General features: G+C 41.4%; 1 protein-coding gene across 1 annotated transcript in view; it reads left to right on the plus strand.

Moving 5' to 3' along the window:
- The first annotated feature begins 383 nt into the window (after positions 1-383).
- Positions 384-27,022, plus strand: part of LOC142151488 (zinc metalloproteinase-disintegrin-like VLAIP-A) — a 53,565-nt gene continuing 26,926 nt past the window's right edge. Inside the window, exons 1-9 of the mRNA XM_075207192.1 lie at positions 384-529; positions 5,302-5,384; positions 8,316-8,392; positions 12,343-12,421; positions 17,250-17,326; positions 17,834-18,011; positions 19,961-20,023; positions 22,905-22,976; positions 25,265-25,434. Of these exons, the coding sequence (XP_075063293.1) occupies positions 418-529; positions 5,302-5,384; positions 8,316-8,392; positions 12,343-12,421; positions 17,250-17,326; positions 17,834-18,011; positions 19,961-20,023; positions 22,905-22,976; positions 25,265-25,434 (911 nt within the window). The 5' untranslated portion in view covers positions 384-417. The remainder of the gene's footprint in view (positions 530-5,301; positions 5,385-8,315; positions 8,393-12,342; positions 12,422-17,249; positions 17,327-17,833; positions 18,012-19,960; positions 20,024-22,904; positions 22,977-25,264; positions 25,435-27,022) is intronic.

The following is a 27,022-nucleotide window of genomic DNA, read 5'->3' on the forward strand; positions in this document are numbered from 1 at the left end:
AGGAACCCTATATAAAGAAAAATATAAATAAATATACATATATGTTATTATTACTCTTTTGAGTTCCTATTATCAATGCCAGGTTAAACTGTAAAATGTGTTCCCAGTTTTCACTGCATTGAGTACTTATAATTGCTGATCACTGCCTCACCCTTTGATAAATCGGCCTGACAAATTCATATTGATTTCTCACACGAACCTCCAGAAAATTGATATCATGGGCACTCCAACTACAACAAAACACACCACACCTGGATGCCAATGTCAATACCCCAGGAATAGACAAGAACACCACACAAGACACTTAATAAAGGAATGGCTCAGGGACAAGTATGCTGTCACTTCCGCTTTGTCTGTACTGTTGAGTAACCTGTTTGCTCATGTGAGAGTATATAATGTAGAGAGCCCGTCTGCACCATGTACAGTAGTTCCCCAGTGACTCCTGGAGGAAGGTGTGATCGCCGGACTACACGAATCATGTTGGAAGTTGCACTGATCTTCCTGGGACTGCTGAGCAGCCAGGTCCTAGGTGAGTCCATATCACAGCCCCAAACTAAGGTCACCAGGCAGCAAAGTGACCATTTATTTAATGATATAAAATAAGGATTCTTTTATCAGAGCTAATCGCTGTGTAAAGTTCCGCAGGATAGTTTGCAGCGTCTTTGCTATGTAATGTCATGTGTGAAGTTAGAGCCAGGTATTAAGCATTGCTTTTGGTTTTTTTATTAATTGTTAGCAATTAATAGGAAGTATAGAAACCCCCGGATCATATGATCTGGTTAGTATCTCGGTATGCACAGAGATTTTCTGGTGCAATGGATCGGATTACCTTAGTCATGTAAATGGACTGTCTCCTAGGGGTTGGAACTGATAGTGTTTGTGATAACCTCCCGACTAGCTTGAAGACAAGTTCGTACACCTCCAGGTCTCACCTTTTCTCTGCCTGATTTCATGGAAGACTCTCCAACATTCCACACAGAGTTTTACCAGCCTAGATTTCCGTGTTATAGGAGGTGTGGTTGTTATTTTGTTGAGTCTCTTAAGATTTTCCCAAGGGTTATCTTGGGTGACTGTGACCGTGTAAAATGTAACATTTGTATATTGTATTGATTGTAAGCCCTTGGTAGAATTGGGAAACTTGAGTTACCTCAAACGATATTGCCCAATTGCTGAGTACAGGGAAAGTTTCTGAAAGAATGTTCTCTGTTGTGGCACATCTCCCCTTATATTCAGGAGTTTCAGCTGGGTGACTGCCTGTACCTGTTGCTAACTATGATTCATATGTTGCAATGAATAGTCTGGGTACAAAAAAAGTGATCAACCAGATCATATCAAGATATAAATTGGGTCAGTATTGGATCAAAATGATACTGTGTGAGTTATATATTGATTACATGGAAAAGTTGGCATTATTAAACATGCAAATTACTGTGATTATGAAGCCTGGGGCAGTTGCTGCTCTGTTTCGGAGCCACATTGTCTGGAGTGGAATAGGGACAGCAGGGACATTTACCCTAAGGCTATCTTGTTTTTACAGATGGAGAGAAACAAAGAGATGTATGGGGCTTCCTATAGGGGTGTAATCAGAGCACTCATCAATGTGTTACCTGCAGCAATAGTGGGCTATTGGACCGATACCACATCACATGTGGTTACATGATAATAAATTGATTGTATTATTCGACATGTTGACAAATACACAGATGAGCTCAATTGGCCTCTGTGTGTGGCTATCTTCTGACCGCAGCCTTATCAGGCCCCATTGACGCTGGGAGAGATCAAGCTGTTCCTCCTGAGTGCTTACGTTTGTGGCCAAACTGGACTCTTATTCTGATGCTTAGGATGAAAGTCATAATTGTGCTGTGTTTGACTAGCATAATTGTGGGGTAATCTGTGTCCTGTCATATTACCAGACTTATGGTGAGCGGGATCTGTGTCCTGTCATATTACCGGACTTATGGTGAGCGGGATCTGTGTCCTGTCATATTACCGGACTTATGGTGAGCGGGATCTGTGTCCTGTCATATTACCGGACTTATGGTGAGCGGGATCTGTGTCCTGTCATATTACCAGACTTATGGTGAGCGGGATCTGTATACTGTCATATTACCAGACTTATAGTGAGAGGGATCTGTAACCTGTCATATTACCAGACTTATGGTGAGAGGGATCTGTGTCCTGTCATATTACCAGACTTATGGTGAGAGGGATCTGTGTCCTGTCATATTACCAGACTTACAGTGAGTGGGATCTGTGTCCTGTCATATTACCAAACTTATAGTGAGAGGGATCTGTGTCCTGTCATATTACCAGACTTATAGTGATCGGGATCTGTGTCCTGTCATATTACCAGACTTATAGTGAGTGGGATCTGTAACCTCTCATATTACCAGACTTACAGTGAGTGGGATCTGTATCCTGTCATATTACCAGACTTACAGTGAGTGGGATCTGTGTCCTGTCATATTACCAGACTTACAGTGAGTGGGATCTGTATCCTGTCATATTACCAGACTTATAGTGAGAGGAATCTGTAACCTGTCGTATTACCAGACCATATAGTGAGTGGGATCTGTGTCCTGTCATATTGCCAGACTTATCGTTAGTGGGATCTGTATCCTGTCATATTACCAGACTTATCGTTAGTGGGATCTGTGTCCTGTCATATTACCAGACTTATAGTGAGAGGGATCATATACTGTCATATTACTAGACTTATAGTGAGATGGATCTGTAACCTGTCGTATTACCAGACCACATAGTGAGTGGGATCTGTGTCCTGTCATTTTACCAGACTTAGGGGCACATTTATCAATATTCACATAAAGTGAAAAGTAGTTTTCAATCCTTATCGCAATGATAAGGATTGAACTATTTCTCACATTTATGTACAACCCTGCACAGAAACAGCAGTTCCGAAAAACTGCTGTTTCAGTGATAAAAAAAATCATACTTAGCCCCCTCTTCGGAAGCGCTGTCTCCGGGTCTTCTCTTCACTCTTCAATTGCGCATGTCCAGTTCCAAGAACTGGACATGCGCACACAGATCCCCTCTCTGTCTCTGCAACGATAGTTGCAGAGAGAGCGCGCTGAGTGACAGGGAGGGATCATGTGATCCCTCCACACATGCGCTGTACAGCTCTGCTCTTCGGAGCAGAGCTGACAGCATTAGATTTCTTCAATTCTGATGATGTACGCCAGCTTCAGCTGGCGTACATTAACATGACAAGTTCCCGAAAAGAATGTTTTTTCCGGACTTGTTAGATTGCGGCCAGGAGCAGTCACCATTCTGTTGAGTGGTAACTGCTCCCAAAAACGAAGAGGAATGCAAAGCAGCAGATATCCATGATATCTGCTGCGATGCACCCTTAATAAATTTGCGGAGGACAGGAGGACACCTTAATGACCCGTTAAAAGCACTATCGTGCTTTATTAAATATGCCCCTTAGTGTGAGCGGGATCTGTGTCCTGTCATAATACCAGACCATATAGTGAAAGAGATCTGTGTCCTGTCATATTATCAGACTTACAGTGAGTGGGATCTGTATCCTGTCATATTACCAGACTTAGAGTGAGTGGGATCTGTAACCTGTCACATTACCAGACTTACAGTGAGTGGGATCTGTATCCTGTCACATTACCAGACTTACAGTGAGTGGGATCTGTGTCCTGTCATATTACCAGACTTACAGTGAGTGGGATCTGTGTCCTGTCATATTACCAGACTTATAGTAAAAGAGATCTGTGTCCTGTCATATTACCAGACTTACAGTGAGTGGGATCTGTAACCTGTCATATTACCAGACTTACAGTGAGTGGGATCTGTATCCTGTCACATTACCAGACTTACAGTGAGTGGGATCTGTGTCCTGTCATATTACCAGACTTACAGTGAGTGGGATCTGTGTCCTGTCATATTACCAGACTTATAGTGAGTGGGATCTGTATCCTGTCATATTACCAGACTTACAGTGAGTGGGATCTGTGTCCTGTCATATTACCAGACTTACAGTGAGTGGGATCTGTGTCCTGTCATATTACCAGACTTACAGTGAGTGGGATCTGTGTCCTGTCATATTACCAGACTTATAGTGAAAGAGATCTGTATCCTGTCATATTACCAGACTTACAGTGAGTGGGATCTGTAACCTGTCATATTACCAGACTTACAGTGAGTGGGATCTGTATCCTGTCACATTACCAGACTTACAGTGAGTGGGATCTGTGTCCTGTCACATTACCAGACTTACAGTGAGTGGGATCTGTGTCCTGTCATATTACCAGACTTATAGTGAGTGGGATCTGTGTCCTGTCATATTACCAGACTTACAGTGAGTGGGATCTGTGTACTGTCATATTACCAGACTTACAGTGAGTGGGATCTGTGTCCTGTCATATTACCAGACTTATAGTGAGAGGGATCTGTAACCTGTCGTATTACCAGACCATATAGTGAGTGGGATCTGTATACTGTCATATTACCAGGCTGTTAGACTAGGTACACACTGGGAGGTTTTCAGGCAATCATCCATCCAATCAACCAATAGACGAGCGTTTGGTCAGATATCGTGTTAGTGTGTATACTTACATGTTGAACGACAGTTGTCCCAAAGTACCAATTGTCATTTCATTTGGTTGGTCGGCATGTTTGATCTCGTTCCAATCACCTGCCGATCATGTACTGTGTATGCACTCATGATCACCATCTCTATAGAGTTTACCGAGTCAATGTCTTTTTAGCCGATGACGGCAATGAACATGTCCCGGTGACTATTCCATCTACAGCACTCTCTACATTTAATTTGTTCGTTCTGAGACTGAATATTTAGTTTCAGAGTCGCAGAAGCTAGCAAAATCCATTATGACATGTGGATAGCTATAACAAAGCATTTAATCAGTGTGACAGGAACGAATGAATTAGTGCATATTGTGCTGTCATTCTCTAAACGACTATAGAGCCAGATGAAGGCCGCAGATCTGAAGGTAAATCGTGTGTAGTGTGTATTCATGAATCGCCCGACCGGTCGAACCTTCAGTCATAGGTACAATCGTTGTAGATAACAAGTCAGTAGGATAATTCTCCAGTGTGTACCTAGCCTTAGTGAGAGACATCTGAGTCCTGTCATATAATAAAACTGATAGTCATGGGGATCTGTGTCCTGTTATGTTATCAGACTGACAAAGAGGGAGATTTCTCCTGTCAGATCCCCCTGACTATAAGTCTAATAATATGTGTCCTGTTACCAGACTGATTGTACTCCATGAGGTTGGTGCAACTAATGGTACAACTTTTTTCTTCTAGCATCTAACAGATTACCTGTGGGACAGAAATATGAGGTTGTATTTCCTGAAAAAGTCCACTCTCAGCACAAAAGAGACACACAGGTACTTTACATGTATCCCAGTCCTACTGTCACCAGATTTATAATATAGCGTCATTTGCCAGATCGTTCTTGTTGCATCACACAGTACATTGGTCTCTTTTGTTAAACTCTTTCAATTGCAAAGCATGTTTACAGCTGCTGCTAGAGGCCAACAAGGGACAGAACAATGCTCAACAGTATCATATAAGTAAATATACATAATACTATCTTTCTATTTTAATGTATTTGTGGCATCCCTTTTCAGATACTTACACATGCAAACATTTGAAACAGGAGGAAACTAACAGAACATCAAATTATTTTATTTATTGACAGAAGGGAAAAATATTGCGCAGGTGATTACTTAATATTGTTGCACTAGAGTGTGTACATATATTTATGGAGGATAAACCCATCATTTCTTGTAAGTCATTTTTGGTTTACATTACAGATTGGGTGAGGTAGATATATATTATCAATATAATTTATCATAAGGAAGCTGGAAATAAGATTAAATACCATATGTATTTAGGAAGACACTTACTAGCCAATGAATTAGTCATTGGAAGGTAGACAACCCATTGAACAGCCCTCTGCCTATCTTACATTAGAACATTACAGTCTGTCTTACAGCAGTTCCGTCATCTGACACTTTTTCCAATTGCTTAGGACATACCCTATAGCTGTAGATCTGTTGTTTTCTCTTTTTTTTTACATTTTGATAAGATTTGCACAACATTCTAAACATTGTTTTATTGTAATTACATTCTCAGAATTGTGCTACCAGCTCCATGGCCCAACATACACCTCCTGGACAGCTATCTTGATATATACCTTCCACAATTTCCTTGAGGCACACTGACCGGCAGTACAGTGGCTCCAAGGGGACAGGTGACATAAGCACTACACCCGGCCAGTACTGTTAAATCTCAAGCACATCCATTATAAGGTGTACTGAATCCTCTGTGTCCAATTAGCATTGGATACAGTTGTAGCATGAGCTGTGTCCTATATGTCTTATGAGATACCTGCCGAGACACTTGGCATATGGGCAGGGCTTCTTCCCTTATCCTTACACCACATTCTATCACATGTGCTGGTGCAGGGTGACTCTTCCATAATGTAAGACATAGAGGAACTCCAAACAATTATGTGTTTATTCACGATCTTACTATTTTGTAATTCTCTATCGCTGCCAGCTGTGTGGTTTGGATACTGATAGTAAACCTGCATTTTATTAAGCCACAGAACTGGACACAGGGATAAGGATGAAAATTAGTTGGCTGAAAGTGCAATGTCTGCGAAACCAGTCTGACAACAATAAGTAATGTGTCTACAAACACGTGAAAACCCTATGTGGTTTGTCTACAGCTATTTATAGGGAGCAGAAGGAGAGAATTCACAGGTTTCACTTCTCAAATCTATGTACAGTAACGTGTCTACTAACCGAGTGAGAAACCTGCTGCATCCTGGCTTATCCTGTCTACCGACACAGTGCACCTGATTTACAATGTGCGCTAGGTTTTGTAACCGTGCTCCTAGATCAGTTTTGGCTAACCTGTGACACTCCAGGTGTTGTGAGACTACAAATCCCAGCATACCCTTCCAGCAATAAGCTGCTATATATTGGCAAAGCATGCTGGGACTTGTAGTTTCACAACACCTGGAGTGTCACAGGTTAGCCAACACTGTCCTAGATAGTCCACCCCGCGAGAATCAAGCTGGGCGTCTACTCTCCTAGGAGTGTGCACCTCTCTGCTGAAGTACAACTTGTGCAAAATGTGTCCAACTAAATGTATATGGCCTGATCTGTGCCAACTTAAGCCGGTGTAAATATCAAGTCCTTTTGCAGACTGTAAATGCCTATGCCAGTCATGCCTCTATAATTGTCCCTTCTCCAATAATTGAAATCTTATGTTCGCACAACTATATAAAACAAGGGGCACTGATGCACGTTTAGCATATTATGAAAATTTCTGATCCTCTACAAATGCCGCTATTTTGCTCTGTAGAGAACTAGTTGGCATAAACAGAAAAAGGAAAAGAAAAAGAACCACTCTATATAAAGGAAAGCACGCAAGGCAGACAATAACATAGAAAAGATGACATAAGAAACTTGAAGGTCAGGATTGATTTTTAGGAGGAAAGCACGCATAGAAAGTAGGTATACAATCTTAAAACATCAACTAACCACTTTAGAACAAAATAATATTTGTGAGATACAGTTTCCAAGCAGTGAAATGATGGGAGGTATGTAATTTGGACAAGAGCATGACAAAACGCCCCCAATCCTTCCTTCCTCCTCTTAAAAATACCATTCAATTTCCGACTGTCCCGCCTAGCTAAGGACAGTTGGGAGATATAGTATACAATAAATCTACTCTTTGTCTGTACACTTTTCAAAACATTGCATGGAAACTATAAAATTCTTATAGTACTGTTGTAAAAGAGACAAATCCATAGGTATTAAAGCTTACGTTGTGGTCAGTTAAAGTGCACCCATCACAACGGAGACAGTCATTTTCTCTGATGAACCAATAGTAGCCAATAAATTCACTAGGAATTAGTGATTTCACTGAGACATGAGGCCTAGCGAATCAATAGCAATGTCATTAGTTCCTAGTGAATTAATTGGCTGTATTCTAATTAATTTCGGTTTATCCAAACCTCTGTTGTGTGTACATAACAGTTACACTTTAAGTGTCATAGTTAGAGCTCATATGTTTTACAATCTTCCAGGGACAGTCCCGTTTTCACCATGGTAAGTTTTTAAAATTTGTACTGCTGGTACACTTGAGCAAATGGACTTGTTAGAATTTATTCCTGCACAGGGTAATGAAAAAGAAGCATGTGGGGACATGGCTAGTGTCATATGAAATCTGTATTCAGATAAAATGTAAGGCAGTGTAATGCTGTTTCTTGCTGTTCACTAATCTATTTTCTATCTCTCCAGAGCACATATCCAGACCTGCTCCAGTACAGTATACCGGTGGATGGAGAACTTCTGCTTTTACAACTCGAGAAGACCGAGTGAGTGTCCTCACTGTTGCAGGAGAATAGATTTATCTTGTATGAAATACTAAAGAGAGACTGCTAGAAAATTCATTAATCAAGCAATGGTCTCTCTGACCAGCCCAAAGGTGCCCATGAACGTCTCTTTTATACCAAACTGCCAACAAATTGCAGTGTGTATGGGCCCAAAAAGATTGCCAATCCCAATCAACGTCTGAACAGGATAGTTCAGATGTCGACTGACACGGCTGGCAGATCTGGTCGGATAATGAGCCCATACGATCCTGTATGTTGTCATCTTCTGACCTTGATGTGTCCTCTATGACTTGGCCATGTGGCCGGAGCGCTGAGCTGATGGTTCTGTAAGAGTTGACCATACATGTGTATGTTTGTGTATGGTCAAACTGAAAGAGATCCGACCACTTGGCGATCGGGTCGAGTGGCTTGTTTACTGTAAGAATAATGCTTATTTTGACAACTGCTACACTGTGTTTTGTTACTTTAATATCACTCACTGTCTACAGGTGGCATTGTCATGTTTTTAATAAAGTTTAAAAAAAAAAAGACAGACAACTTTAAGCTACCAGGATGTGTATTGTTGCAGTAAAAACATTTTTTTTAACTTTCACAATGTCCTGAAATATCTGCAACTAACAGATAATTACATAGATGATAACATTGAAAGCCACTAATAATAGCAGGACAAGTGAGTGGTTGTTGGTGAATATATATATTGTGATAGTGGAAGGCCATATTACACAGAATCTCCCATTGCACTTACACTCTTAGCTCATGTTCTATTAATATGTGGATATATTCACTGATCAGTGTTGGGGATCCCAGTAGCAGAACCATGGAGAATTGTGTTAGAGAAACAAATTGTCTTTATTATAGCTGAGACAGACAGGACATCAATAGAAGTGGTCAATTTATAAACAGCAACTCCGTTCATAGAAGCAGCAAGTTCCAACAGCAACAGATGCAGTGAATGGATATTGGCAAAGTTCAGAGAGGCAGCAGGTTCACAATTGCAAAAATAGGAATCGGATGTATAATGGCGAATGCAGATTCCTAGACACAAGGGGGGAACTGCAGCACAGGGTAGCAGAGGGTAGCATCTTCAGCTCTGAAGATGCAAGGTCTCGGGCACAACGGATTAACTGCTTTAGCCACTGAAGCAAGTAACACTGGTGTCTGCTGGAGAACTGGGCAAAAAGAGGGTCAGACAAGCTAGGGGTCAGAAGCTGAAAAATCCACAAAGTACCAGGGAATAGGCAGCAGCAAGGTCAAAACAAAGCTGGCATCTGGGTCACAAGAGGAGGTGGAGAACGTAGAAACAAGCAGGTGTCAATTACCAGGGAGTCAGTCAGGATCAGAACACAGGGGTACACTGAGGAAAGAATAGCAACAAAGACAAACAACTGGCACAAGGGAAATGCAGTCTCTTAAAGGCCAGACACAGGTGAGCATGATCCAGCTCCGATGATGAGGGCTTAATCTCTATCCAGCAAAGATAACTCTCCAGGTACATCAGCAGCACCTCTGCTAGCACAAAGATACTGCAGGCCTAATACAGAAGGAAGGACAGAGTCCTAACAATCAGCCACAACATTAAAGCCACTGACATGTGAAGTGAATAACATTGATTATCTTGTTATAATGGTACCTGTCATGTGCTGGCAAGTAAACAGTCAGTCAGTTCATGAAGTTAATGTGTTGGAAGCAGGAAAAATGATCAAGTGTAAGGATCATTTGACAATGGCCGAATTGTGATGGCTAGACGACTGGGTCAGAGCATCTCCAAAACGGCAGGTCTTGTGGCGTGTTTCTGGTGTGCAAGTATCTACCAAAGTGGTCCACAGAAGGACAACTGTTGAACTGACGACAGGGTCAGGGGTGCCCAAGGGTCATTGATGCACATTGGGAGTGAAGGCTAGCCCGCTTGGTTTCAATTCCACAGAAGAGCTATTGTAGCACAAATTGCTCATAAAGTTAATTTTGGCTATGATAGAAAAAGGTGTCAGAACACACAGTGCATCACAGCTTGCTGCACATGGGACTGCGTAGCCGCAGACTGATCAGAGTGCCCATGCTGACCCCTGTCCACCACCGAAAACTCCTGCAATAGGCATATGAGCAACAGAACTGAACCATGGAGCAATGGAAGAAAGTGGCTGATAACTCGCATCTTCTTTTATATCATGTGGATGGCCGGGTGCATGTGCGTCGTTTACCTGGGGAAGAGATGGCACCAGGATGCACTATAGAAAGAAGGCAAGCCGGCAGAGGCAGTGTGATGCTCTGGGCAATATTCTGCTTGGGAACCTTGGGATTCAGGTGGTTGCTACTTTTTACACGTACTGTCTACCTAAACCTTGTTGCATACCAAATACACCCCTTCATGGCAATGGTATTCCCTGATGGCAGTGGCACACACTGCAGTGGCCTTGCCACACTGAAATTGTTCAGGAATGGTTTGAGGAACTTGACAAAGAGTTCAAAATGCTGACTTGGTCTCCAAATTCCCCAGATCTTAATCCGATTGAGCATCTGTGTGATATACTGAAAAATAAGTCTGAGTCACGGAAGCGCAACTTACAGGACTTAAAGGATCTCCTGCTAATGTCCTGGTTCCAGATACCATAGGACATCTTCAGAGTACTTGTGGAGTCTATGACTCGACAGGTCAGAGCTGTTTTGGAGGCACGAGGAGGACCTACCTACCCAAAATTAAGTAGGTGGTTTTAATGTTGTGGCTGATCGGTGTATATACGCACACATACTGTGGTTGAAGTGGAAATTTTAAAAGTGGTAGTGAGGAAAAGTCGAATGGAATTTGGTGGTTTTTACATTGCCGGCAGTAGGAGAAGTAGCGGTATGGCATTCCACCATATACACCCCTACTTCAACCATTGTGTGTGTAAAATATATAATATATATATATATATATATATATATATATATTATATTATATTATATTATATTTTACACAAATGGAGTGGACAAAAACATCCAAGCAACTTGAAAGCAAGGGCTTCCACACAGGTGAGGATTAAGCATTAAACTAGCCAATAACATCCCAGCATGATCAGAGTTTTATGTCCCTTTTATTAGTGTCTCCAGTGACCATACAACTTAACTTGCTAATATTTCGCATGTGTCTTAGGTGATGTCAGCATAGAACCGCAAAGGAAAAACCGCAAAAAGTGGCCAGAAGCGCCTACTCCATGATTGTGATGTCTGTGCATTAGCTCAGTGTACAAGGCAACACCGGCGAGAAACTGCACATCAATTGCAAACTTCAACCTGTATAGCGCACAGCTAGTTTCATAAAAACTGTCCGCAAGTTGAGAATAGAGGCTACATTCTTTATTGACTAACAGAGGCTATGTACACAGAAAAAAAGTACCCATTCACCCACAACTAGAGGGGAAAATGCACCCCATCTGCTGGTGGCTAGCGGATGATGCACACACCCATTCTTCAGGAGCTAACAATGAGGAAATTAGGAAACGGCAGTAAGATGGTGCCAAGGACGGGAGGACTGGAGAGCACTCAGGGGGAGGAGCTAGAACCAGTATGGAGATGGGGTGTGTTATAGGGAGGGGCCAACCATACGTCCGTGAACAGAACTCTAATCTTTCTGACACTTTGCTTTAATATGTAGTTATACTAGAGATCATGTTATTATGTAATATTAAATAAAAATATTCTGACATTTCAATAACCGTAATTACAGAACTCTAACACCTCACACTGCATTTATTTTTTACTAACTTTCTTGTTATTAAAATAATTAGTTACATAATTAAACAACAAAGTACAGCACTTTTTTATTGTTACTATGCTTTATCATATGGGAAGAGTGATACATAGTGAATCTGAACTGTATAATGCGGTGAAGAGTTTATGCTTTATGGTCAAACAACATCTCATTACGATACTGTCTTCCCTTGTGTCTCCTGCAGAAATCTGTTGTCTGATGATTTCACAATGACACACTACAAAGAGGATGGGACACCGGTAACCACCAGACCAAAGAATCAGGTACAGGGAGGATTATGTGGTGTGTAGATTGAGTCACTCCCCTATGTGGTGGACATAGTTGTGTCATCATGTGATTGTCAGGAACTGAACTTGCCAGAGCCTTGGTATTGTATTGCTGATCCATTGCCTTGCTTGTGTCATGAGAGCCTATTTCCAGCGGCTTCTAATTATTCAACGAGCTTAGTCTACAGCAGGGGTAGGCAACCTGCGGCTCTCCAGGTGTTGTGAAACTACAAATCCCAGCATGCCTTGCCACCTATCTGCTGGTTATCTACTGGCAAAGCATGCTGGGACTTGTAGTTTCACAACACCTGGAGAGCCGCAGGTTGCCTACCCCTGGTCTACAGTCATGGCCAAAAGTTTTGAGAATGACACAAGTATTGGTTTTCACAAAATTTGCTGCTTCAGTGTTTTTAAACCTTTTTGTCAGATATTGCTATGTTATACTGAAATAAAATTAGAAGCATTTCATAAGTGTCAAAGGCTTTTATTGACAATTACATTAGGTTTATGCAGAGTGTCAATATTTCCAGTGTTGACCCTTCTTTTTGAAGACCTCTGCAATTCGCCCTGGCGTGCTGTCAATCAACTTCTGGGCCACATACTGACTGATGGCCGCCCATTCTTGCCTAATCAGTGCTTGGAGTTTGTCAAATTTTTGGGGTTTTTGTTTGTCCATCCGCCTCTTGAGGATTGACCACAAGTTCTCAATGGGATTAAGGTCTGTGGAGTTTCCTGGCCATGGATCCAAAATTTCGATGTTTTGATCCCCGAGCCACTTAGTTATCACCTTTGCCTTATGGCAAGGTGCTCCATTATGCTGGAAAAGGCATTGCTCACCACCAAACTGTTCTTGGATGGTTGGGAGAAGTTGCTTTTGGAGGATGTTTTGGTACCATTCTTTATTCATGGCAGTGTTCTTAGGCAAAATTATAAGTGAGTTCACTCCCTTGGCTGAGAAGCAACCCCACACATGAATGGTCTCAGGATGCTTTGCTGTTGGCATGACACAGGAATGATGGTAGCGCTGACCTTTCCTTCTCCGGACAAGCGTTTTTCCAGATGTCCCAAACAATCTGAAAGGGGATTCATCAGAGAAAATTACTTTTCCCCAGTCCTCAGCAGTTCAATCCCTGTACCTATTGCAGATTATCAGTCTGTGTCTTCTTGACACCAGGCCATCCTCCAAAAGTCTTTGCCTCACTGTTTGTACACATGCACTCACACTTGCCTGCTGTCAATCAACTTTAGGAGACGGTCCTTGCACTTGCTGGACGTTCTTGGGCACCCTGAAGCCTTCTTTACAACTATTGATCCTCTCTCCATGAAGTTCTTGATGATCCGTTAAATGGTTGATTTTGGTGGAATCTTACTAGCCGCAATATCCTTGCCTGTGAAGCCCTTTCTTGTACAAAGCAATGATGACTGCACGTGTTTCCTTGCAGATAACCATGGTTAACAGAGGAGAAACAATGATTTCAAGCACCACCCTCCTTTTAAAGCTTCCAGGCGGGTTGGCACATAGTACCAGTGATATAAAACTTTGTAAACATTTTCCTTGATCTTAACATATATGGAACTAGAAGCAGCATTCTTGCGAATCTCAGACCAATCGTCTGTGTCAAGAGCCTCCCCGATATATCTCCCAAGCCGGTTCCTGGGCATCACTCTGGCTTTGTGTGGTGGAGGAGAGTTCAGAGTATAGTGTTGATGTTAAGCCTGTCATGGAGGATTGGTGCAGACAGAGGGATTTAAAGGAGGTGAACGGACGGGCAGAGAGCCGATGCTTAAGTGTTGTGAAAGTTCCGAATTTGTAGATATTGGTAGAAAAATTTGTTAGACATTAATTTTCCCCTGAATATTAGAAAACTGAGGGTAGGAGTCGGTACAGGTGATGTCGCTTAAGAATCTGACTTCATGTGAGTGCCATGGAGCAAAAACGGTAGGGTGTGAGACCTTGGGGAAATTCCGAGGAGTTAAAAAGCAGACTGAGGAGGGATTGGGAGATGGGTTATGTTTCTAAGAGACGAATCCCAGATTGTTAGGGAATGAGAGACAATGTTGTGATGTAAAACCCATTGTGGGTGACGTGCCTGTGGGAGCCAGTAAGATGCGGGAGAGAGCAAACACACACCTTTAACCTCAATATGTACCCACATCTTGGGGGTGTTAGTGCTACACCACAGGATGCACTGAGCAAGGTGAGTGGAGAGGTAGTATCCTTGAAAATACATGATTCCTAGCTCACCATCCCATGAAGACCTCTTCAGTACCTTAAAGCAGATCCGGGGTCGCCTAGCCATCCAGACAAATCGTAAGATTGAGAATTGGAGGAATTTAAAATTATAGGAAGGGATGTGGACAGAGAGGGTCTAAAATAGGTATAAGAGTCTGGTAAGAATGTTCATTTTGATTGCATTAATATTACCTATCCAGGAGATGAGACATTGGGACCATGTGGCTAAATCAGATTTAATTTAGGAGAGTATGTGGGGAAAGTTGGCGTGAAAGATTTGGTGATAGCGTTTAGTAACATAAATTCCTAGGTATTTTATCTTTTTTCGCTGCCAATTAAAAGGGAAAATGTGTTCCAAGAAAGACTTGTCTGGTCCGGTAACATAAAAGTCCAGAACCTCCGTTATGTGTGGATTGATCCTATAATCAGAAAAGTAGCCATAGTTCGAAGGGGTGGATGTGACCAGGTTAGCAATAGACAGTAAGACATCATTGGCGTGTAGCGCCACCTTAGGTTACGTGGTCCCCACTTTGATACCGGAGGTCTGGTGGCTAGCACGTATCCTGGCAGCCAAAGGCTCAATCATTACAGCAAAAATGAATGGCAAGAGGGGGCATCCTTGACCCGTGCAGTTTGAAATTTCAAATGGTGCCGAAGTAAAGCCATTAGTGGAAACCGTAGCCATTAGGGATGTATATAAAGCCAATATGCCTCTCAAAAATCTACCAGAGAATCCCATCGTTTCGAGGACCCCACCCATGAATGACCAAGTGATGCAGTCAAACGCCTTCTTGGCATCTAGTGCCATGATCAGGGAGGATATTTTGCCACTGAATGGAATGTATCAAATTGATGGTCCTCCTGGTATTATCCAGGGTTTGTCTACCTGGAATTAAACCCACCTGGTCGGGATGGATGAGAGATGGTAGTAGCGGATTTAATCTGGTGGTCAGTATTTTAGCATAGTGCTTTAAATCGACATTGAGCAGCAATATCGCTCTTTACCTAGAGCATAGGGTGTGTTTTTTTTCCAGGTTTTGGGAATACCAAAACTTTAGCTTAGGTGGTGGAAGGATCAAAGGAGGCCCCCTCCAGAATTTGGTTGTAAAAAAAGAGTCAAATGAGGCTCAAGAAGCCCATGCTAACTTCTTATAGTATTGTACGGTACAACAGTTGGGCCCCGGGCTGAGGAGGTCTTAAGGGACTTAATGACTGCCAGGACTTCATCTTGTGTAATAGTGGCAATTAAAGAGGAGACCTGGGATGAATTAAGCTTGGGGAGGGCAGATATACGTCCAGATTCCGCTCAGAGAGGTGGTGGGAGAGTAGCAAGATTATGTAGGGAAAAGTAGAATTCACGAAAAAATACGAGCAAAGGGCCTGATTCATTAAGGAAAGCAAAAAAAGCAGTAACTTTGCACCTTGTTAAAACCATGTTGCATTGGAGGGGAATGTAAATTTAAAATGCAATGGCAGATTTATATTCCAAGAGAGGAAGGTATTTAGTTGGCTTTTCAGAGAGTCGATTTGCATAAGCAGATTTCGGTCAGGGCGGTCTTTGTGTTGAGTGAGCAAGGCGGAAATTTGTAGTTTGAGAAAGGAGATTTCTGTGTCAGCTTTTTCCCTGGCCGCATAGGTCGTACTAATTTGCTGTCCACAAAAAGTGACTTTGTGAGCTTTCTATGTGACTTTTGGCGCCACATCAGGAAACAAGTTTTCTCAGAAGTAATTAGTGATTGCTGTGATGATGGCCAGGGCGGTAGGTTCATTCAACCATTTTTAATCATCTAAGCACCATCTTCATGAGTGATGAGGCTGGTGGATAAGGTCCAACAAAATAAACACTCCTGCATGATCTGTTCACTAAAATGGGGTAATACCAGCTTGGGTTGTATGAGAAGTGAGCTAATGAGAGACATGGATTATATCAAAGCAGGAGTATAGCTGATGAGAAGCCGGAAAGTGGGTATAGTCCCTAGCAGTGGAGTTTCAGAGGCATCAGGAGTTGTATAGGTTGTGCTGTTTGAGCGAGGTTGCCAGGGTTAGTGAATCCTTGAAGGAGGAGGAACCTGAAATCGGGGATGGAGGGAAAGTCCCGTCTAGGGAAGGGTCCAGGATTACATTAAAGTCTCCACCAACAATTACATGCCCCTGCGCTAACTTCTCAATGTGACTAAATAATTTATTATAGGAAGGACCTTATCCTTGGTTCGGAGCCTAAGTAGATATCAGAGTAATTGGGGCAGAGGAGAGTGCCAGCTACAATTTGAATTTGATCTCTCTGGATCTGCATGTGGCAGGGTAGGAGAGTGGATCGCCACCCCTCTCCCCCACTCTTTTTACAGTCCACTGAGGCATAGAAGGTCTAGGGAGAATTGCTTACCCTAAAGTTGGATGTGTGTACCTGTAAGGTGGGTTTCTTGCAAGTAAACGATACACTTTTGCTTTTTAGAAGGTTTTATAAATCTACTCCAAAATCTTGCTTAGCCGATTTTGTAAACAAGCATTTTAAAAGATACAAAGGTAATAATTAATGTCTGTACCACAGAGCTTACAGTCTAATCTTTTTTCATTTGTGTTTACTTGTTACAGGATCACTGCTGTTATCAGGGACATGTGAAACACGATAGTGACTCCTCGGTCAGCATCTGTACATGTAATGGGCTTAGGTAAGAAAAACATTTCTAAATCCGACAACAGGGGTATCAAGGGGACTCCATTTTGTTTATTACCCTGACCCCACAGCCCATGGGTGTTGGATAGAGCCTCAGCATTTTTCAGTGCTGGGCTAGTAGCCTCTGAAAGGGAAGGAGTGCAGTACTGGATGCAACCTCTTCCTTAGAGCTGGGGGGGATCTCAGTCCTTTTATGGGGAGAATAATCTGAGTGCTTTCCTATAAATCAAGGGATCGCTCCCTTTAATTTACCTCCTCTACCCCTTTTTCTCCTTTGAATCTCGTTTTTGCATATGGGTGCAAACCTAGGCTTATCCCTGATTCCTCCCATGGGATGGTGACTGCAGGAGGGGAGCACACAGCGTTAAGGATGAGGATGGTAGACAATGATGCAGGCATCAGAAACACACCTTATTATACAGAATGTAAGGGCCACTTTGCAGACTCTGGAGCCTCTAGGGCTATGGTTATATTAATGCCAATGTCTTTATTCTTATTGCAGTGGTCTCATCCATACGCGAAAGAGAAGATTCTTGATTGAGCCACTGAATGAGACGGACACTGGGAAGCATGCAGTGTTTGATGCCAAGGAAGAGACCCCTCTAACCTGCGGTGTGACTAATACCACCTGGATGGAGGGGAAGGTTTCCAAATCCTCTCGATCCAGCAACAATGCTGAGGTGAGTCAGTGTAAAGCACATCTTTTATGTGGCCTGTAGATATAGGTATAAGCAGTTATGTCTCATTGTTTTGGAGTAACATTGTAGTATCATTGTCCTTTCCTAGGATTGTCTTTTATATTTCAGTATGTAACAATTGATCTCAGTGATGTTTAGCGTTAAATGAGTGGAGAGTAGAACATGTGAGACTAGCTTGGCGAAAATGCTCATGTATTGCAGGCAGGTGTCATTCCCTATCTATTAGTTGATAATAGCATGAATGAGACCGCCAGGCTTACTTACCTCTCCGACCACACAACCAATGATTGCTCTAAAACTGAAATTATTATCCCTAACCAATAAAGTCCTCCACAGTTGTGCATACATATACAACCTCTTCTCATTAACATTCATCCCAAGACCTATTGCTAACCGACACTAATGTTACGTCTTCATATGCACAACTAAAGGACTTTCTGGAGTGGCTCCTCTTTTCTGGAACACTTACTTACTTAGGCCTCATGCCCATTCTCATTAAATGAAATGCATTTATTAGTGTTTCTTTTTTGTTTTGTTTTTACTCCAAACTTTTTATTATATAAACACAAGTGACAATAAACTTGAATGAAACATTAAAAATACAAATATCTGACAGTGTCACTCTCCATAGTAAAAGTACAAATTGCAGCAAAACAAGATAATCATGAAAAAAAGGGGGGTAGATAAAACTATGGAAATAAAAGGGATGTAGCGTGGGGGGGTGGGGGGGGGGTGGGGGGGGGTCCCTAGCGTGGGGACCCCACTCCCACTCCCTCTCATGTGCATTCCCAGGGGTCAGCATATCCTCTAAAAGGAAGAGATCATACCTCTCCACAGTGGGGAAGAGCAACAGAGAGTTTCAAATGGGGAGGTGAGGTGAGGTGGACTGCCCGACCGGAGAGACTGGAGGAATTGCCGAACCTGCAGATACTGATAGAGAGGAGGGTGAAGGTCAGGGACTTTAGAGCACAGAGTGTAATAGGGTATAGCTTTCCCCGTTCAAGGAGGTTTCCAGCAAATCGAAAACCCACTGTGGTTCATGTCCAAAAAAAAGACAGAGACATACCCGGAGGAAAGGCAGGGTTGTGCCACAGGGGTGTGATGGGCAGAGGGTTGGGGGGACAGAAAGATGATGCTTACAGGTCTCCTAGGTCCGAGCAGCAAAATCCAAGGTAGGAAAACGCTAAATCTGAGCCATCCTAGGTATGGGAGGCATTCCCCAGAAACCAGATAGGTCAGGAGGGAGAGATAGGCGACTTCTAAGTCTGCTCAAGAGTAAGAAGCGGGAGGAGCAAATGAAGACACCACTGAACTAAGGTGGGCTGCCCAGTAAGAAGACTTGAGGTCGGGGAAGCCTCTGCCGCCACGGCTCGTAGGTTTTTTAATTTGTGCCAGTGGGATCCTGGGAGGCCTGCTCTGACAAACAAATTTAGTTAAGTGTCGTTGCATAGAGTATAATTTGGACAGAGGTATATTAACAGGAAGTGTCTGGAAAAGATAAAGGAGTTGGGGGAGAATAGTCATTTTCACCACGATGATCCTGCCCAACCACGATATGATTAGGGGCCGTCTGGAGAAAATGTCTGATTTAAGTTTGAGGAAAGGAGCCAGGTAAGGTAGTTCTCCTGTTTATAGGGACTCATGGGAGGTGGTGGTAATGTAGACCCCAAGATACTTTAATTTTTTCTTTTGCCATCGGAAGTGGAAGTGGGTGGTGAGATCACAGCAGTCGTGGGGGAGGGGACTTGTTACCTCAAGCTACCATTGCACTCGAGAAGTGTCACATAGACAGTAGAGAGGAGGTATAAAGATTGTATTTTGAAAATGTGCGTACAGGACGTGTGTTGTTGAGTTTAGAGGAGTGATTCTTTATTTTGTTTTGCAGATTCTTTCTGCTTCTTTTCTTTATCCTTCATTTTTATGTATTCCAGAAAAATGCATTCCTGAAATCTCTGAAATATGTACAGCTTTACTTGGTGGCGGATAAAAGCATTGTAAGTATAATGTGCAACTGCATGTGAGTGTAGCAGGACATGTGTGTGAACTGTCTGCCCTGTCTTGCCTTTGTCTCAGAAAAGTTTTGGTAATAAAAAAAATAATAAAAACTATATACCAGACAAAAAGTATAATAGTTATGAACATATATAAGACCAGTGGTACATTTACTGTCACAGAAACACATACCTGTAAGGATTGTAACAAAGTTTTATAATTAATGTACTTGAAAATGCATTAGAGTTTTTTGTAGATGTTTTTGCATTGATTTGTAACTTGCAGTGTTTCCAGATTAACCAAAAGCTTGAGTGTAAAAAGCATTGATACAGTAGTATAAACTAGTTTATCTAGTGAAATGTTTGCAAAATATGTAAATGTTTATAGCATTAGGTGAATAATGTAACGGTGCATACTTCGGATATTATCAACAAGGGCTTCTAAAATGTGCTAAAATAATCAGCAAAAAGTAATAGAAGATAAAAGCACCAAGACAGAGGAAACAGTGCAAATGCTGTTAGTGGATTGATGTGAAAAGGGCAGCCTTTCATAGACATAAAAATGGATTGTCAATAGTAATCTTTAACTTGTTTGTGTGTTTTTGGACTGACTTCTTATTACCCTACAGTTCAAACTTCAGATTCACCTAGATTAACAGAAATCTTGCTAATCGGTTTCTAGAATTGTTTTACTTCTGTTTAAAAGCTGAAGGGGTGTGTGGGGGGGGGGTTCTCTATACCATACTTGCCAACTCTCCCGGAATGTCCAGGAGACTCCTGGATTCCAGGTGGGTCTCCCGGACTCTAGGGAGAGTATGGCAGCCTCCCACTGCCCACTTCCTAGTGAAGTTTGCGTCATTACATCACAGGGGCAGGGCCAAAATGATGCACATTTTCTGAGCTCCGCCCCCTGCTCCCCCACCTCCCCCCAGCACCTCCTAGGCGCCAACTATAAGAATTGTTGGCAGGTATGCTCTATACTGGGAAAACTAAAACTTCACTTTACAAAGAGTCATTTATGAACTGCAAGAACTGCAGGCCTGCAAGGTTCACCCCCATAAACTCATTCCAAGCCTTTTTTTTTTTTTTTTTTTGCAGGTTGATAGATGCTTTGTTAAATGCAGAAGGTGGAAATAGTAAAAATGTCCAACACTTTACAGCCACACCCTTCATTCATTGACATATTTACATTGTTTCCTAAAATACTGTCCAGCTTAGCCCCATTTATATACAAAGACTAGAATAGAAAAACCGCACTAGGTAGAGTAATATAAGCACTGAATATAATAATCACTTGTTAACCCGAAGAGAAACTCTAATCGGGGGGTGCACCCAACACTGTAACAATTGAGTATAAGGAGGAGAGAAAGAAAGGAAAGACAGTGTAATTTGAGGCACTCCGTAGGTGGTTATTAAAATTTAACTTTTATTGAATATGATTAAAATGGAAAGTAGATGAGCGAAATAATTAAAATTAGTGAACAGTGGTTTAAAATTGCAAAAAATAGGGGGGAAGATTTTTTGCAAAGTCTCACCTATATCCTAATAAATATAAATTAGTAAGCTGAAATAGCACTGATAATGTTTCTATTGCATAACAATTCCCGCGATTCCTGGATACAGCATTTGCAACCTCTGACGCCTCCGCAAGAGCATACTAGAGTCTGATGCGGTCTTCAAGCACCTAGTGGGGTTTTATATAGCTCCCATCGGGAGCCTTTCCGTTATACAATTCTGGCTCATTAGCCTTGGGGAGGCTTTATCTTATCAATCCCGCTGTGCTACTCTGTATATAAATATAAGGGGCACTGCAGACTCGGGTTATTTGGCGATCTTTCATACATCAGATCGCTATGTAAACCCGGTAATATAACATTCTAAACATTACTATCAGCTTACAGTGCCTCTTTATCACAGGCAACAGAGTTTTCATACATAATGTTATGCAATAGAAACATTATCAGTGCTATTTCAGCTTACTAATTTATATTTATTAGGATATAGGTGAGACTTTGCAAAAAATCTTCCCCCCTATTTTTTGCAATTTTAAACCACTGTTCACTAATTTTAATTATTTCGCTCATCTACTTTCCATTTTAATCATATTCAATAAAAGTTAAATTTTAATAAGCACCTACGAAGTGCCTCAAATTACACTGTCTTTCCTTTCTTTCCTTAGCCCCATTTATGACTGGCATAAATCACGAGTGTAAGGGAACATCAGGGGATAAATGTATCAAGCTGCAATTTTTTTCGACTATTTAAAAGCGCCACAAGTCTCGAGAGATAACCGGCGATTTGAAGTGAATAATTGCCATATGTATTAACCAGCAATTTTGACATCCTTAAATCCATGTTATAGTTAAACTCGCGGGAGATTAAACACAAAACTCGCCCGCGTTTGAAATCAGAATTGCCAGATACAACACGCTGCTTTCTATAGCAAGATTGGCAAGCACACCACTTTTACACTGCAGGGCAATGGTAATTGAGAATGGTGATTTTGAAAGAAATACATCTCTGGCAATTATACATCAAATCACCGTTTAATAAATCAGCGATTTTAATCTCACCCGAGAAAATCGCTGGAAAGGCAAAATTGCAGCTTGATACATTTACCTCCTCGTCTCTGTACTACAGTGCACAATTAGGAATGCTTGTGCGCCTAATCTACTATTAGCAAAGAACAGCCTCGAGCTGTCAATCTTAGTCCATGAGTGTAGGCATGTGGCTTGTGGCATCGCAAAAGAGCATTGGCACTGCTGTTTCAAACTTTTGTGGTCCGTATATGACCTTTAACCTGGCTATGAAGGATGGATGGCGCCAAGTGATAAAAATGCCAGTTTGAAAATTAATGTGATTTCTTGTCTTTTACTTCCTTTAGTTTGAAAAGTATAATTATAGTACAGAAATCGCTAAACAGAGAATGATTGAGATGGTTAATTACGTCAACGAGGTAAGTTTACTTTGTATAGGATTCCATAATATTCATACATTTTAAATCACATAATCGGCTGTTCATTGTTACAGAGGCCATATGACTTCATTGCCAGCTCACAACAGAACAATAAAACATGCATATGGTGTATAGTAAATAAAATGCACATTAATTTAGAGCAAGTCTAAATTGTTATTTTATAACAAACCATTGGCCTTATTATTAAAATAACCGCTTCGCAGGAAGATGTCAGCCCTATTGCTGGACGTAACAGTATTTTAACAGTTGGGTTACGCAGCTAAGTCTGACTCTGCTATGTAATACTGGTCACAGACTAATATTTCATCAGTGATATTACAAAGTGTGAGTATCCCAGAAAAGAAGGACAATGCCCAATACCAGCTAATGAAATTGGATCGAATTATTACTGGGCATTTTGTAAAATTACCATGTTCAGCTTGTGTATGGAAAACAGATCCCCATTAATTCAGAAGTGATCCAGCTGCTCGGCCCTGGTGCCGAATGGCCAGATCTCATCCAATTTAATCAACCAAAAGTGGTCACTGATCCTGTTGCAGGATTAGTCCGTGTGTGGCCAGCTTTATCCATTATATTGGCCCAAGTTTTCCAATTGATAAGTGCAGAGGATAGAATGACTTTCATTTGGCCACAGAATCAACCACTGAGGTCCAGTATCTCCATGTGAGTGCGGTTTTTGTGATGTTCCTGGATTGAATTGCTTACAGATGGGGAAGATTTTAATGCACAAGGTGCGCTGTGGAATTGGTGTTGCTGCACCCTTTCATTTCAACCATTTCTATAATTGTTAGAGATTGACAAGCGAATAAAGCCGGCTCATTCTGTAGTTATGCAGGAGATCAGGTGTCCTGTAAACACTACAAGCGGAGCCCCTCTTCTGCCTTCCCATTTCTGTTGGATTTGTTTGTCTTGTTTTGGTTTCATGTATTACCTTTTGCGGTATATATTTGTACAAGGTTCAGGTGCAATTGAGTCTGATAACTGGCACAGTCTACAGCATATGTAATGCATAGTTGTCCAGTTTACTTCATATTAAAAGATCAATAAACTAAAATACAGATTGCTTTAATATGGAGCATCTAATAGCAGCACTCACAAGTGTAAGTATAAGCTCTTACGGAGATTGTCTAATAAAGAGATCTGTGGTAAATTGGGATCATTAACGAAACAGCCAAAAGGCTATTAACAAAATATTCAGGCAATCGCTTGAAACCTCATATGTAACCGGACCGTAAATCTGGCAAATCTGGGCTTTGCTGTCTGCTCGATTGCTTTGGTCTGACTTATCAATTTTTTTTGTTATAATGTGACTCAGAGTGTCAGTCAGCCTCTCCGCTCCAATAATAATAATATACAGTTGCTGGGGTTACAGTAACTGTGCACCTTGCAGCTTTGGTGGCAATAGAGGCTTTAGAGACTATTACAAGCCAATCATTGAGTGACGGAATGGGCCCAGTACACTTGTGTGGGCTGTTGCGGTTTTTATTCTTGGCTGGCAGTAATTGAAGATCATTTATGACAGACGGACACAGGGCTATATAATGTCATGCTTTTGGATCTAGTTTGGAATAACCTTATGTGCTGCCTACAAGCCGAAATATTCAGGGTTTTCTGCAACCCCTTGGTTGGCAACAAAACAGGTTCCATAATGTCATTGAATAGACAATGGGTACATTGTAGCTCAATTGTTATAGTTGGCAGTTATTTCACACTTGCAAATAAAGTTGATATATAGTGATTAGTGAGGAACTCACATGTGTGGCAGTGCTTGGGACCTAGATTATAATTAGATTAACTAGAAGAATTCATATGTAGTGATAGGATTTCACTTCTGCTAGTGGCAGATCTGTGTAGGTTAAATACATCAGATAGTATTAGGACAACTGGACCAGCTTTAATGAAGAAGCTCGTGTAAGTGACAATCCTAAAAATGATTTGCAGGATATTCTGCTACACATAGATTTAAGCAGTATTTCTGTGGCTGAGCAGAGAATAAACTGCTATAAAGTGGGACCGATAGAATCCTAAACTAAAACTCCTGAGCTCAGAACCTCCACCTCTTCTCTAAAACCTAATGTACGTTTCCCTGAACACTTCATCTTAGAGGTAACCATTATTGTTAAGGAACCTGTTACTTCTCTCAAGATCTATCCTAGTATCTATAAAATAATTGATCCCGGGCTTGGGTCCCATAAGTAGATTAAGTAGCAAAGGTGATTTTAGCACAAGTATGTTGGAAATAACTGTTTGGCATCTTATTCACCTAGGTGTACAAAGCGATAAATACATTTGTGGCGTTGATTGGCATTGAAATCTGGGATAAGAAAGACCAGTTTGACGTGGCCACTTCTGCTTCAGTGAATCTCGAACGCTTCTCTAAATGGAGGACGAACGTTCTTTTACCGAGACAAGCACATGACAATGCCCAGTTTGTAACGTAAGGCTCTTCTGTTTTTTTCTGCCCCCTTGGCTACTAATTTCAATACTCAAACTGTGGGGTCAATTTTTTACTGAGCCCTTCACTATACAGTAATGTCAGCTTCCCTAAGATAGACAATGGCTGAGCATAAGGTGAATTTTGAATGAATGAATATCTATATTGGGATACATTTATTTCTTTTAATAGAGGAGAAATGCGCTGGTCATAAAGTCTTTCAGGCATTTAAAGTAGGTTTTTAAAGATAAATAGCACCTCTTCCAACATGGGGTTATGTATATTCATGCTATTTTCAAAATAAACTCTCGTCAGAATATTTTATTATGTAGGAAGGGTTTACTGCATTTTCTATATAATTTTATGCTTCTTAATGAAGATCCATTTATCTGCATTGTTTATGGGGACTGTTTTATTAGAAGTAGTGATTTCGTGTGGTGTAGTATTACATTACTCAGAGTGTGGCAAAAGTGTAGCAGTGTCTTTAGGAGAACCACTCCTCTCCTTATTGGAGAGGAGTGGTTCTAAAGAGGAAAAAGTTGCACTTTGATGGGGCAGTTACAATTTTGCACAGTGCACCTCCTAACGATTCCATAGATCTGAAGCCTGATGTATGCTCGGCAGACAAATGAGGCACAACGGTGCATAACTAAGGTATTTTGTGGTGTGATTTGTAAATGACTTTCGCTGTAGTTTAAGAGGGGAAAAACAAGGGGAAATTGTACAGAATTTTAGCTGTGGTTGTTTTGGATCTACAGGCTAAATGTCCTATCGTAAGTTCTTCTTCTTCTTCTTCTTCTTCTTCTTCTTCTTCTTCTTCTTCTTCTTCTTATTATTATTATTATTATTATTATTATTATTATTATTATTATTATTCATCTGCCCTACAGCATTTTTTCAAATACATTTAAAAAACAAAGACACCTATCATGGGTAGATGCAAATAGTGGATGATGGTGATGACAGTCTCCGGCACTAGTGAACCGATTGGCTGTTTACAGTTGCACCACTGATGCTGATTGGTGCATCATCCAGTGGCGGAACTACCATTGGTGCAGCAGGTGCGGTGCACAGGGGCCCATGGAGATAATGGGGGCCGCTGCACGGGGAATTAGCGAACTGTGGGCCCTGGTTCCCTCCTCCCTGCTTCCCTGCACCGGGGCCCACAGCTCACTAGTTCTACCTCTGGTGTCACCGCTTGGCATATATTATGCTTTTGTGTGTGCGGGTTTAAGCAAAACATATATTTTTTCATATTCAAGACAGGGAGCTGTTTCTGCTGTATTATACTTTTTTAAAAAGTTTTATTGATGCCTAATAGCTATTGTACATTAAACAAATGGATAAAAATATAGACACAAGTGGGTCGTAAGTGTGCTACTGGTGCAGACCTATACGGATGTAAGATGCGTACGGCTCAGCATATGGGTACAAATATACAATTTTTACGTGTGACTTTTCTTTAGCGTAAATTAGGCCTGATTTACAAGTAACTCTGCATCAGACCCAAAGTGTACCGGTCTCCAACAGTTCATGGAGTCTATTAATTATATAGGATCTACTGTAGTCACCTCACTGTGAATACACTGTA

This window comes from Mixophyes fleayi, chromosome 4 (assembly GCF_038048845.1).
Source record: "Mixophyes fleayi isolate aMixFle1 chromosome 4, aMixFle1.hap1, whole genome shotgun sequence".
Classification (NCBI taxonomy): Eukaryota; Metazoa; Chordata; class Amphibia; order Anura; family Limnodynastidae; genus Mixophyes; species Mixophyes fleayi.